The 14,076-nt window shown below is 41.3% G+C and overlaps 1 protein-coding gene across 3 annotated transcripts in view; it reads right to left on the bottom strand.

Annotated features, from left to right (window-relative positions):
• RBMS3 (RNA binding motif single stranded interacting protein 3) overlaps positions 1 to 14,076 on the bottom strand; it is a 1,376,050-nt gene that overhangs the window by 131,851 nt on the left and 1,230,123 nt on the right. For all 3 annotated transcript variants that reach the window (XM_086942113.1, XM_086942115.1, XM_086942114.1), the window contains exon 9: positions 5,856 to 5,952. In XM_086942113.1, the coding sequence (XP_086798239.1) occupies positions 5,856 to 5,952 (97 nt within the window). The remainder of the gene's footprint in view (positions 1 to 5,855; positions 5,953 to 14,076) is intronic.

Raw genomic sequence — 14,076 nt, forward strand, 5'->3', positions numbered from 1 at the left:
TGAACACATTTTTATTTCACTTTGGCCATTCTCCAGGAACCTCTTAAACCTGCGTTGAAGTATAAAGGACGCTGTTAGGATGATATAAGGTTACGTGCCGGGAAATGACTGGTGTCTGGGTGGCTGCTACAGGGCTACTATTTCACAGGCATCCACAAAAGTCTGACCCGAAGGTGAACACAGTAATACAAAGGTATGTTGGCTTTAAGAGCTGGCAGTAAATGTCTCGGAAGGGTGCTTGGAAGCCTACAGCAAGAGTTATAGCGCTCTCGTGCCACCGCAGAACAGTCGTCCGACAAAACATGGATGCAACAAGTATTGTGTGGGTAGAATATCGTGTAAAAAATATTGAGGACCAAAATATCAAGAAGGTAAGTGCAATGAGATGAGAATAGAGTTACTATTCTTAATTCCATATCTACATACCTTGAAGATATATACATGTATATGATATATATATGTTGAGGTAAGTGTAGTACCACTTTGCTTACCAATAGAAACTTACCTCCACGATATATTTGTCCTCAATTATCTTGACACAATATTTTGTCCACACAATATTTTTTAGCCGATATTCCGTACAAATACCCACAGAACAGCAATTAGATAGGTGTTCCCAGGGGGCGATTAAGCCATTATTCGTGTCATAGGATTACACATTCACCCTATGAGTATGGTTTCAGATTCCACTACGGGCATCAAAAGACAAAGTGATGGATGGAAAGCTTGAATTTATCTCAGCTAAGGGGATCGCTCAGGCTACATTCCAATCCATTGTTTTTAGCTCATCATGCCACCTCAGTTTGGACCCAGCCATATTCAAATCAGCCGTGACCCTGCTCCAATGGGAGAAGGTCCACCCAAAATTTCCAGGCCAACTCCTCCCTGGACCTGAAAACAAGCAACCCTGATTTTCATGTGGCTGGGTCCAAACTGAGGTGGCACGATGGACTGGAATGCAGTCCGAGTGATTACCAATGGCTGAGTTTCATTTAAGCATTCTATCTATTTAGTTTTTTTGTATACTTCAGATTCCACTAGAACATACTGATTACATAGTATGTAATGACACTGGTGAGTTACATGGCGGAGAAGCCATAGTATTACACATCCACCTAATGAGTAATGCTTCAGTTTCCACCAGAGCATGCTGATTACATAGGATGCAATGAAACTGGTGAGTGGCCTGGCAGAAAGGTTGGTGGATTATACAATCATCTAATGAGTAATGCTTCAGTCTCTACTACTACTACATACTGATTACATAGGCTGTAATGACATTCGTGAGTGGCCTGCAGAGAAGCCAGAGGATTACATATTCACTTAATGAGTAATGCTTCAGTTGCTACACGGGCATACTGATTACATAATGATGTAATGACACTGGTGAGTGGCCTGGCAGAGAAGCTGGAGGATGGATTGGGATGTGGAAGAGGTGAGGCGCAGCGGCCAGGGTGCCTGGTTCCGGACTACAGGGTTCAAGGTTCGATCGCCCGTGCTAGGTTAGCCCAGCACCATGAGACTCTGGGCAATAGCTCGGTTAATCTTCCCGAGGGCCCCCAGCGCCGGGACACCTAGCTGTGCACTTTACAAATGCTGATATTTAATTATTTCATTTCATTACATATTCACTTAATTAGTAATGCTTTAGTTTCTACTACGGCTTACTGATTACATACGAAGTCATGACACTAGTGAGTGGCCTTGGTGAAGTCAGAGGATTACACATTCACCTAATTCTTTTGAGGAGTTTGTATATAATAACTTGTCAGGGTATCAGAGCGCTGTACAACAGCAAACTAGTTATACATACAGGGAGAGATGCAATAAGGAGTGAGCAAGAAGCAATGCAGATATAATAAAAACAATCATCCCAGTAGATTCAAGATCCAGCAGTTGCCACAGGAAAATATTCAAGCTGAGTGGCTTCAGGATTACTGTACAAGGAATCTATTGAACATATGCATTTTTGCTTCTTTTTCGAAGGAGGTAGTCGAGGGGTTTGACGTGAATACCGGAGGCAGTGTGTTCCATATTCTGGGTGCTAGACCAGAGAAGGAGAGGTTGTACGTTTTCTTTTTGTTGAACTTCTGTGGTTTCAACAGTGAAGAATTAGCACTTCTTAAGGAATGACTACCACCAGAGAGTTTGAGTTTATTGGCCAGGTAGATGGTAGTGTTATGGTGAAGGGCCTTGTGCGTCATGGAGACCATCTTCAACTGGATCCTTGCTTGGAACGGGAGCTATTTTAGGTGTTTTCTGTCTGGTGTAATGTGGTCGAATTTTCTGGATCCCATGATAAGCCTAGCAGCTGACTGCAATGAGGCCCTTAGCTGTGCCAACCTTGCTTTGGGTAAGCCTGCAAGAGTAGCACTCTCGTGGTCTAACCGGGACATGACTAGGGATTGGACTGCTGACTGAAAGTCATCAGGGTATATATTTCAACAGGGGATTCCCTATATAACCCTATGGGCATCTGGGTATAACCATAATACAACAAAACACAATAATGCCTCGGGACCAATTAAATAAAACTAGGACGGACAGGTTTTTTAATTACCTATCCCAACTCATTAATGATATTGATATTAATCTTCTGGTTTTAGTCACTCACCAAATGTTGCTTCAAAAACAAATCTTTACTTGAACACGGTTCTTTACTTGTTCACAAGTGTATCTTGTGTTATCACTTTGCTTTTTCTATTTATATTAGACTGTTATTCAAAATAATGACATTATTTTCGAGGACACCCAATGAACTGAAATATGCAAACATTTACAAAAGCAATTGTAAAAACAAAAGGATAGAATTGTTGACCTGGAACACTGCTGGTATAGAGTGATCTTATATGGAAGGAATGCTCGGTTGTAGTGTATGGTAGAGCATCCGGTTCGATTAATATGGGCTACGAGAAACAATAAGTGAAGTTATAACTTTTTGTTTCTACCTTGAGTTAGGACGAAATTATAAATGTTTGTACATGATTGTAAATGTTCGTGTGTATATATGTAAATGTCATTCTTGTATGCATTTTTGAATAACAGTCTAATATAAATAGAAAAAGCAAAGTGATAATAAAAGATACACTTGCGAACAAGTAAAGAACCGTGTTCAAGTAAAGATTTGTTTTTGAGGCAACATTTGGTGAGTGACTAAAACAAGAAGATTAATATCAATATCATTAATGAGTTGGGATAGGTAATTAAAAAACCTGTCCGTCGTAGTTTTATTTCATTTGTCCCGAGGCATTATTGTGTTTTGTTGTATTATGAAAGTCATGAGAGGGCAGAAAGGGTTTTTGAGTTTCCTTAGTGTGTTTACTTGGTAATTGGTTACCCTGGTGGTTGCACTAATATGATCTTATCTATTCAAGTATTTGTCCAGAGTTATACCTCGTGATCTAGTAGAGTAAAAAATGTGAGGGATCTAGTTGAGAGCTGTAAGTTGTTTGAGACATTTTTCTATGGGGGCGGAATGATTGTGTGGGGCGATCAGGAAGAATTCCATTTTGAGTGTGTTGAGCATAAGGTGATTGTCAATTAACCAGTGTTGGGTTTTCAGGACGGTGCAATTGAGGGTTTTAATATCTTCGGGTGAGGACATTTTCAAGTGCAGTTGTGTATCATCCGCGTACATGTGGTAATGAATGGTTGAGTGCTTCAGAATTTCGGTAAGAGGTTCCATGAAGAAGATGAATAACGTGGGCGAGAGTGTGGATCTTTGAGGTACTACAGTCGAGATCAGAGTAAAGCCCCAAAGGGGCTGATTGACTTTGAGCTCTGTTATGTAAGAGCAAGGCAAACCAGCTTAAAACAGGACCAGATAGTCCTATCCATCTTACAAGAAGGTCAATCATGCTGTCATGTTCGGCCGTATGGAACGCTGAGGAGAGATCAACAAGTATAAGTAGGGAAGTGTTATTCTGATCAAGCTGTCTCAGGGCGTCATCCACAATGTGTGTTAGTGCCGTTTCAGTGCTATGACCGGTTCTGAAGCCAGATTAGCAATGGTGAAGAAGCTGAAAACGCTTAATGGGGTTGGAGTGTTGCAGGTGCATGCATTTCTCAAGTAACTTTGCTAGTGTTGGGATGTTGGTAATTGCACGGTAATTGCTGAGGTCTGACAGGCCCGAATTAGGTTTTTTTGGGATAGGGGAAACTTGCCCTATATTTAGCACCTTGGCTGCTAGGCGTTTTCCCCCTCCTGTGCTGAAAATCATTATTCACCTCTATTCATGACGAGCTCAGCTCGTCATCAGCACAGCTCAACTGTGCATCATGATGAGCTGAGCTCGTCATGAGCATCGAAAGGGTTAAGCAGTCAGGAATCAATCATGACTTGAGAAGGTAATGCATTAACAATCTTAGTCCAAAGCGGGAGTTTGGAAGATCTAAGTTCTTTGATGAGTTTGGCGCGCAGAGGATCATTGAAGTGGTTGGACGGTTTTATTGGAATTGTTTTGAGTATATCGGTTTCATTTGGAAGTATAAGGATAGTCCAAGTAGCAATGTTTTTTGTAGTCTAGCCAGTAAGAGGGGATCTCACCAGGTGTTGCACTGGGAGGAGACTGGGCTGGACCTGGATTATTAGGTGCAAGAAGGCGAATTGCAATTCTTATTCAATCTTCCTAGTCTTTTCAGTGACATGGGTGGAGAATTAATCTCCGCTAGGCAGTGACCCATTGTCAACAGATCAGTCTGTTTTTGGCACTGTCATGTTGCGCCTTGAAGTATTCCACTTGTGATTTTTGGATATATTTATTATAAGAGCTTCTTGTAGAACCTAGGTGCTTACGGTGTGCAAAGGCGGGAGAGATTCTTCAAGCTCTCTCTGCAAGCCTTACGTTGTGCTTTTCCTTATTAAGGTTAACATTGAACCAGGGTTTGGAGTGCCTACTGGGTCTCTTTTTAGCTGCTTCAGAGCGATGGTATCAAGTGTGTCTGACATGGATGGGCTGTAATGTTCAGTAAGTTCATACACATTAGTCATGTTTGTGGGAGGAGTTAGGAGGTTGCTGCTAACAGAGGTTAAATCAGATAATTATTTCTTAAGTCTCTGCATCATTGTCTGGGTTCAATGAATGAGTAATGCTTCAGTTTCTACTAGGGTCTACTGATTGCATATGATGTAATTACACTAGGGTGGCCTGGCGGAGAAGCTGGTGGATTACATATTCACTTAATGAGTAATGCTTCAGTATCTACTAAGGCATACTGATTACATATGATGCAATTAAGCTGGAGAGTGGCCTGGCAGAGAAGCAAGAAGATTGCACATTCACCTAATGAGTAATGCTTCAGTTTCTACTAGAGCATTCTGATCACCACAGGATGTGATGACATTGACATAACTCTAAGGAAGCACAAATGTAAATGTAAATGTAAATGTGTTTCGATTTATATAGCGCAACACTTTAACCCAGGGGTCTCAAGGCGCTTGCTTAGGGAACCCGTCCTGGTATTCCCCTGTGAGATACCCCGGCCGGGTATCCACAAGGTGAAAGCCAGGCATCCCGCCGCGAGGGGCCGTAGTGGAGATTAAGCAAGCTATTGCCCAGAGTCGCAGAGTGTGACCCCGTGAGTCGAGTAGGCACCGGAGCGAGAATTGTTGACTCCGTGGAATTTTGAGCCCGAGACCCGCCGAGGCGGAGAATCGAACCCTGGTCCACGGCCGATCTCAGCTTCCGGGTCTGCCGCCTCTAACCACTGAGCCACGCTTCTCCACAAGAGAATACCCAGGCTCTGAAGGGGTACAGGAAGAATGAAGGTATTAAGGTGATGCAGGATGCTGTTGTCTCAGTGTCACATAATAACCAAATAAGTTCATTTCAGAGAATCCAGGTGATCTGACCTACCTGATATGTAGACACAGGGGAGGCAGCAATGAAGGGTGTTATCGACGTCTGGGGAATCATGCGGTTTGTGGCAATACTGTACGGTGAAGAGTAGAATCTGCAGACAGAAAACACAAGGAAGAGTTTTTACGATGAAAGCATATGCAGGTTAAAGATACATGTATTATGCTTTACTTCACCTGTCAGGGGTAAGAGGATGCAGGGTACCCAATGATTGCACTTGTCTACTAGACTGATTGAAAACAGCAACAATACTTTTTCTGTGAAACTTCCCTTTCTTGTTCATGACCTAATGTTGCGACCACTTCCCTGTAGTAACTCTGGAGATGTAAAAGAATGGACTTTTCCCTTTATCAGATATTGGGGTTTCCTTGTGATAGGTAATAGGGATAAAAGCTTTCAAGGCACAAGCATGGGATTTGCGCATGCGTAGTCAGCCTGAACAGTTATCTTCCACTACGTCTCCTGGGGTCTTCAATCTTAGTTATTACACACAATCAGCCCACCCATTCCATATTCCCATCCTCCAAATTCTGAAACGGAAGGGAAAAACTTCATAAAGGTGGCGAGGCTGAAAAGGTTTTACTTTGATAACATTTTAGAAAACAATTAGAAAGAAATCTGAATTTGTGGTATCCAAAATGGACTTATGAAAGTGAATACTTTTTTCTCACCATAAACCAACAATACACCCCCCTTAACTTTGAAAGTATTGTAGCAAGGAATATCAATGTTTCAAATATTTCATATAACTTAAACAACTTTTACTGTTTTTCAAAATACAATCTGAGCTTGTTTATTGTTGTACACTAAAGTTATTTAGAACCATTTTAGCAACTTTGGAATTATTTGCTAATACTCTTGTTTTACACATTTCGTTTTGCACTATATCTCTGATAGCACATTTGAAAAAAAAACACTACGAAAAATCCTTCAGTTCAAATTGGAAAGAGATTTCTCCTGAACCAATGAGCAATACTTTAAAAAAAAATCTGCAACTTCATTAAATTGATGAGATTACATATATGCAGAATTGTACATACAAGTACATTCTGCACACTTCTGTTGATATTGAGGGCCACACGCAATGATAGATTACACAGTGGAAATACACTGTATTTACTACAATGTGTCATTAAACTTTCACTGTAAACTGGATTGTCAAATGCCCTAAGAGCTGGTCCAAATTTCGGTTTCACAATTCGAATTTTAGCATGAAACATAAAAGCAAAATAGTAAGTGAAACAAATGCATATGGACGATGACGATGCTGAATAAAATCGACGTGTGAGTTTGAGGGATGTATGACGTTACAACGCATGCTTTTACCATGCATGCCTTTACAACGCGGTTTTTACAGCACATGCCTTTACAACACATAGTGCTTTGGGGCGCTGGATAGTGAATAGTTTAATTTACTATTCCAACTCCAGTCCCCGTGGATAGTAGGGAAGGTGTTGGATAGTACATTAAACCTATTCCCTATCCTAGAGCGCCCCCCAGCGCAATGCGTTGTAATGGTTTGCGTTGTAAAAGTTGCATCGTAATGGTAGTGCGTTGTAAAAGTTTCGTTGTAAAGGTTGTTTACCGAGTTTGAGTAGATTTAGAGAAAGTGAGAGAGCGAGAGAAAGTGAAATAGAGACAGAGAAAAATAGAGACAGAGAGGGAAAACGAAGACTCGAGTAAAGCTTCAATAAATGAGGCATCAAAGCAGGTTTGAAAAAAATCCCTTTAAATAGTTTATCTCCTGATGCTTTGATGGATTCCCTGACTTTTAGATCAATCGCTTCTCTTGGAATTGGTCTTATTGTTGCTCTTGTCCCATTTCCTTCTCTCACCCCCGCTGTGTTTTTTAAACTAGAATTATTTGTCTGCGCATAGCAAATAAATGCAAAAATAGGTATCACTTCACATCAAAGAGATGAAAGAAACATGTAAATCCACTTAAATGTTATTTTTACAACTGCAATCTGGGAAATATAACGTGCACAACTGATTCCTCCAAATGTACATATGGTGAATATGTTCAAAAGAAGTTAGACAAAGTCAAAATATTATCAAGGCAACATATAGACTAAGGGGCAGATTTACTAACATTTCACGCAACGCAACAAGACAACTGTGGCGCATTTCTGCTGAATAATAGCAGTGGTGCACTGCGTGCCATGCTATAAGGGTGCCCGCATTATAAGCAGGGTAGTTTTTGTGAAGGTAGGAATTCCTTCCTTCACAAAAACAATCCTTAGATGCATTTCCTCTTTCTATGTGTGTTGCAGAATGCAGCATGAACAGAAACAGGAAGTGATGTGAAGAAATAAAATTGTTTCTCCTGGGTAGATCTCTGTCATGGAGGCACAGCATTTTGGTGCAATCCAAGGTCTCTGTGATTGTGTGTGGAAGCGTGGGAAAGCCCACACCCTGCACATTGGACGCATCAGGCTGAAAGGTAATACAAGGCAGCAACATTTGCTGTTTTATTAAACCTTGGATTTATGAAACCACACATAGCTTTGCAGGATGCATGGCCTAGTAAATCCCAGTTATCCCGGGTATTAGAACACATGCTGGCGGTGGGAGTAATCTCCTCTTTTTGAATTTCATATATACTCATTTGGACCATATTGCGAGTCCGATCAAGATATTCACCTATGGACATCGTCAGAATGCTGAAGGATACGTTCTGTTTATATGTCTTTGAGACCCATATTGTATTGGACCACACACAGGCCCTACCTGAAATGTGGTGAATTTGCTCCCAAAGATTTTGTGCTTGCCCTGAGGAAGTCATTGGGTGAATCTCCCCAAGACGAAACACGTGTCGACTACTGGCTACATTTGGCGATGTTATCTACACCAATCTACTGACAGTGAATTTCTGTACAATATAACTAAGTTTTTTTGACAAGGATAAAAAAGAAAACGAGAAAATAAAAGAAGAAAATCCATTTCGAGTACACCCTTTATTTGGACATTTATTGGACTTACCTTATATGGTTTAATTGTGAATGCTAAAGTTTTTTTTTGCTCAGGAGCAATACTTTGTTTACTGTATATACTCTGTGTTCCCTTGATCACAGAGGTCCTATGGGATGTGGGTGGCCGTTCCCATTTCGTTCCCTAGAGCATTTTGGAGAGAATTCCAGTCATACTGTTACTCATATATTGGTTTTGCTCAAGGTGTAACCTAACCACGCTTCTGTGTATATAGTAAATCCCAGTTAGGGGCCTGTGTTCCCTTGGGTCACCTTGAGTGACACAGGGACAATGCAACCCCCTAGTAAATCTGGCCCTAAAGGTTGCACATCATTGAATCCCCATCAAAGGTGACCTTTCTAAATCACATCCACTTTTCTTCTCATTTGAAGCTATATTAGTGTAAACTCTATTTATTTTTCACTGGTAATGTTGGTAAAGCTTTACATTTCATAGCTTACCATAAAGGCAAAAATGTACCCGTGCTACAATGATTACAGAATTGGTGATAGAAACTCTCGAGCAATGGTTCAATCTCACTTTCTAGTGAAATTGTTTTTGGGGGCACCTATAACTTAACCCCACCAATCTGGTAAATCTGCACAAAACATATCCAAAAACCTTCATGGACGGAGGTTAATCCTTAATAATTTAAGGCAGATTTGTAAGGGGTTGAACATGAACAAGGGGCGGTACCCTAGAAGTTGTATTTCTAACTCTTGTTCGCATGAGGGATTTGTTGACAGAAGAACAACACATTTGGACCCTAAAGTAACACCTACTCCCTTTGTCAAGCTGATGCCGCTTAGGGTATACACATCTTCATACAGTAGTAGTCTATTCTGGTTTTATGGTTGCACCTGGGAGGAGACTGCACCACAGTGGGTTTATCTTCATGAATCAACATGCTGTTTTGGCCCCATTGAGCTTTCTTGAATTTGAAAATGGTTGCTTGGTTTATTTTCAATCTTATGGTGTATATATGCTGTGTGTATGTATAGTGTGGAGCCGATGCCCTCTTCTGTAAGACTCCAGGCTGATAAGATGCCTGTGCAGGTCATGTGTAAAGCTGACAGTGGAAGGAAAAGTGAGACTCTTAGAAGAGGGAGAAACAAGGGTTCTTCGGGGACCCTTCATGGTAATGAGGCTTTCTCTTCCTTCTAGTGTGTCTCCCATTGAAAGATATCCTGGAGGCCTCTTCTTAATTAGGGCTCAATTCACAAAAGCATTTATGAGTACAGAAAAGTGGTCTACAGAGGTACTCTTTAACATGCACTTGCATGCCTTTGTAAATCGGCGCACGCGTGCCCACGTCCCTATTAGTTCAAGTTCAGACAGGCACAGTCCTTTGTTTTTGTACTAATTGTATATGAATATTCTCTGAATAATTCAATTTTATTTTCATTGTAGGAGTTTTGGGGTTGATTGACAAAGGCTTGTACAAGTACATAAAAGAGTACTACAGGGGTACTACTTTACATACTCCAAATGCCCTTGTGAAAAGGCCCCATGGTTATGAGGACCCTCCATTCAATTATATCTCCTCTCTGTAAGAATAAAATGGGCCTTTTAATGTACTAATGGTGTGGTGTGGAGACGCTTTCACACTTCTGCGAGGGGGAGGTCGAGGAGTCACTTTGGACAGATTGACTTAAGAAGACATTGACATGTTTCTCGACTGAAGACTTTTGAGGGAGGTCTTAATGAATGGAGGGTAATAGCTGCTAGCGGGGGAATGGTAATATCCCTATTGTAGAGTTAGCATTCATCGATGGATTAAAATAGGCATTCTGTTTAACAGGAACTTTAGCTAAGGAGGGTCTTGGAGTTTATAAATACCTCAAGACCGTCACAAGTGTGAAGAGATGCCACAGACATTAGGTGAACCTTTTAACTTTGAGGATATTGATATCTCATACCTCATGTAGAGTTTTCAGATGTGTTCAGGCCTGGATAAGTCTCCCCGAAAAAATGCAAGTTTAGAAGTAAATTGACTACCTTGAAGTGAAGTAAAAAGCAAGCCAGGGAAACATTTAGGAATACATGAAGGGAAAATGATCTTGTTTCATGCACTTCCTGGCAGCATAGCCAACAGGATGTATGACGGAAACTATCCCTAAAATGCGCATTTAAAATGCAAACCATACCACCATAAACTCTAAAAACGCCTAACCTAAACCTTAAAAAAAAAAAGTTCCTTAATATATATACCTATATATATCAACACAAATATATATATATATATAAACGCTAAATACTTCACACATATAAAATGCATATGGCTTTGCTCAAACAATTCTTTGGAAAGGCATGCATGGTAAAGGCATATGCATTGCAAAAAAATGTGTGGTAAAGGTTATGCGTGTTAACGGTACCTGCGTTGTAACGGCTGCATTGTATTGTTTATGCTTGGTTACGGCCGCGTTGTAATGGATGTTTTTCTAGCCAACAGCTTCGTTAATAAGTGTTCTTGCTCAATGTGAATGACATGCTTCGGGATCTGCTTTCGAAAGGAAACCTGAAGGATGCTCATGGTTGTTTAAATAGACCCATTGGTTGTTCCTTTGACTGCCACCTCCAGTCATGAATATGTAGATGCATGTTCTATGTATGAATGACAGCTCCAGAGAGGAAGGATTAATGTATGTTAATGCTGATGTCAAAGCGTCTGATGTTTGACTTTTATGTCAGTAAATAAAACAAAGTGCTGTAGGCTGTATTTCATCATATTTCTATGCACACTGGGCTGAATCTATCAGTTCCACATACTCTAGCAGGTGACAGGGAGAACAATTGTAAACATATAGCAAGTACTTTTCCTTACAATGGTTTTTTTGAATTATCATAAGACCCTGGGATGGTAGTACTGTGTCTTAAAAACATGTTTTAACACAACACAACCTAACATAACATAACATAACATGACTTAACATAGCAGATACTTCAGCTATCCTGAGGAAAGACTGTGTAATATTATACTATTGACCTATGAAGGGTTAATATAAACTAACATAATTACATGAATCCTATAATAATCTCCTTCTGTTATGAAAATAATGCAGTATTAAATGTAAAGCTCAGGGAGAGCAGCAGATTTAAATACATTGGATGGCAGTCACCCAGTTCCCTGTGCCGGGTAGTGAAGCGGGTGGGAGAGGATGAGCGGTCGACCTCGAAGTTGGGGAACCAGGTTCGAGTCTCGGCATCGACACTCAACATCCTGTGATTCTGGGCAAATCACTCAATCTCCCCGTGCCTAACCAAAATGAATGTGTCCATCTGTAATGAAACTGGTGCTCATGTAAAGCGATCTGATACCTGATATCTTCGGGTCTAGTTTGCGCTATATAAAGCTCTAAAAAAAAGACACTTTAATATATTTTTAAAGGGAAAGCAGTGTCCCCCAATAACTTTGCGTATCTTTTGATGGAGTTTGACGGAATTTCACCCTATTGGAGAGAACCAGCTACACTCCTGCTTATCTGAAGGATACCCGGAAGGATGTAGACCCTCGGTCTCACCTGACTCAACAGCTGTGCTATCAGCATCATGGGTGCGTGTGGACTGCACTGGGAGAAAGGGGTTACAGTGAAAGGCCCTACTGAGAAGAAAGGGAGATCAAAAGTGAAGGAGCAGCTGAGAGGTACAGGTGTACTGCTGAAGTAATCTAAAGTGCAGCACGTGCTCTCCACGTGCCATGTCACCTTGAGAAAAAAGATGAGGTAGTCTGGTGTACCTAGCGACAACAAGGATGCTGACAAATGCTAGGCCAGCCACCACAATGCATGGAAAACCATAGCATATATCTTTCAGAGATCCTTAACTCCGAAGAGTTTGTACTCTTTAAATATTCATAATTCATTCCGTGGCGGTACAGGCTAAAAATAAATGTGTGTGAGAGAGACAAAGAGAGACCTCGGGGCCCTGCGTTTGCTTTTCTAGGGTGATCCAATGGCTCAAAATATATCTTATCCACGTTGTGGCAGCCATAGATTTGGTGTGTTTAATAATGGAGTATCAATCACAGCTCTGTGGCATGGCAACCACTATTGATACACCATGCTCCACACCTTCAGCTCGCTGAAAATTCAGACCTGGACTCTAAAACTCCACATTGGAAGGATCCTGAGAAGCCAGCCACTAATCAGGACAAGGAGTAAACGCGAGAGGGTACCACGAGCATCCTTTATCCACCTGGATAGGATAAAACAAAGAGAAACTCCAGTGTGGAGCTTATCAGTGAAGCAAAAAAGACCAAAAGGAACACAGCTTATTTCAGGAAAAGAGTCCAATACAAGACCAAGCTTTAGATAGACCAGGCCTCAAGTCTGGATGTATATCTAGGCCAGCTGAAATGATGCTAAATGTACAAGGAACACGGCCAAGGAGGGTAAACACAGACTGATTTAGAGGAGTTCCTATATTCGTGAACTGGGAACCTGAATTACAGCATGTTCTGTTAGTCTTAATACACGTGCCTAAGGTTATAATGGACTTGCAATAAGGCAGGCGGGATATCTGTCCCATTTGTCAGGCTCTAGGTTAGATCAGTGGCTTGCACCAGACACTTCTACACCTACCAAAGGCAACACAAATAGAACAGACCTCATTTAGTTTAGGAGAAGGAGCTGCAGAACACAAAGGGCAGGTTTATCAAGGGCTTGCATTGCCCGTGCTTCACACAAGGTGGCGCAAGTGCTTAAGGGAGATTTACTCTGTCACGCAGAGTCACCTTGTGTGGCTAAGCGTGGAATAGTAAATCTGGAGTAACACAAGGCAGAGCAAGTGGCCACCTTGAACTACTCTGCCCTGGGAAGGCATTCCATGGGTGGAGTGTGGGTATTCCCCATGGTTCATTGGGCATTCACAGATTTATGAACACTTGTAAGCCTGGGAATGTGTCAAAATGGTACACCTTCCCAAGGGAGGTGTAAAAGGGGAAATGTGTTTATTTTTTCCTGTTTTCTGCAGCACACGAAGAAAGAGGAAAAAGTCTCAGAGGATTTCTTTTGTGCAGGAAATTATCCCTTCCTACAAAAAGCACAATCCTGGCTGTAAAGCAGACAAATTGGCACTATGGTGCAAGGGTGCCTGCATTGGCACTTGGCAGCTATAACTGTGCCAGAGCAGAGGGAGAGCAGGAATGCTCCAGATCTTTGTAGATATGACGCACTACTGCCATCTCCACTTGATGCAGCGTGGAAGTTGCCTTGCTGCGCTGCCTTGCTCATAATGTTAGCAAATCTGC

The sequence above is a fragment of the Lissotriton vulgaris genome, chromosome 10, assembly GCF_964263255.1.
Source record: "Lissotriton vulgaris chromosome 10, aLisVul1.2, whole genome shotgun sequence".
Lineage (NCBI taxonomy): Eukaryota > Metazoa > Chordata > Amphibia > Caudata > Salamandridae > Lissotriton > Lissotriton vulgaris.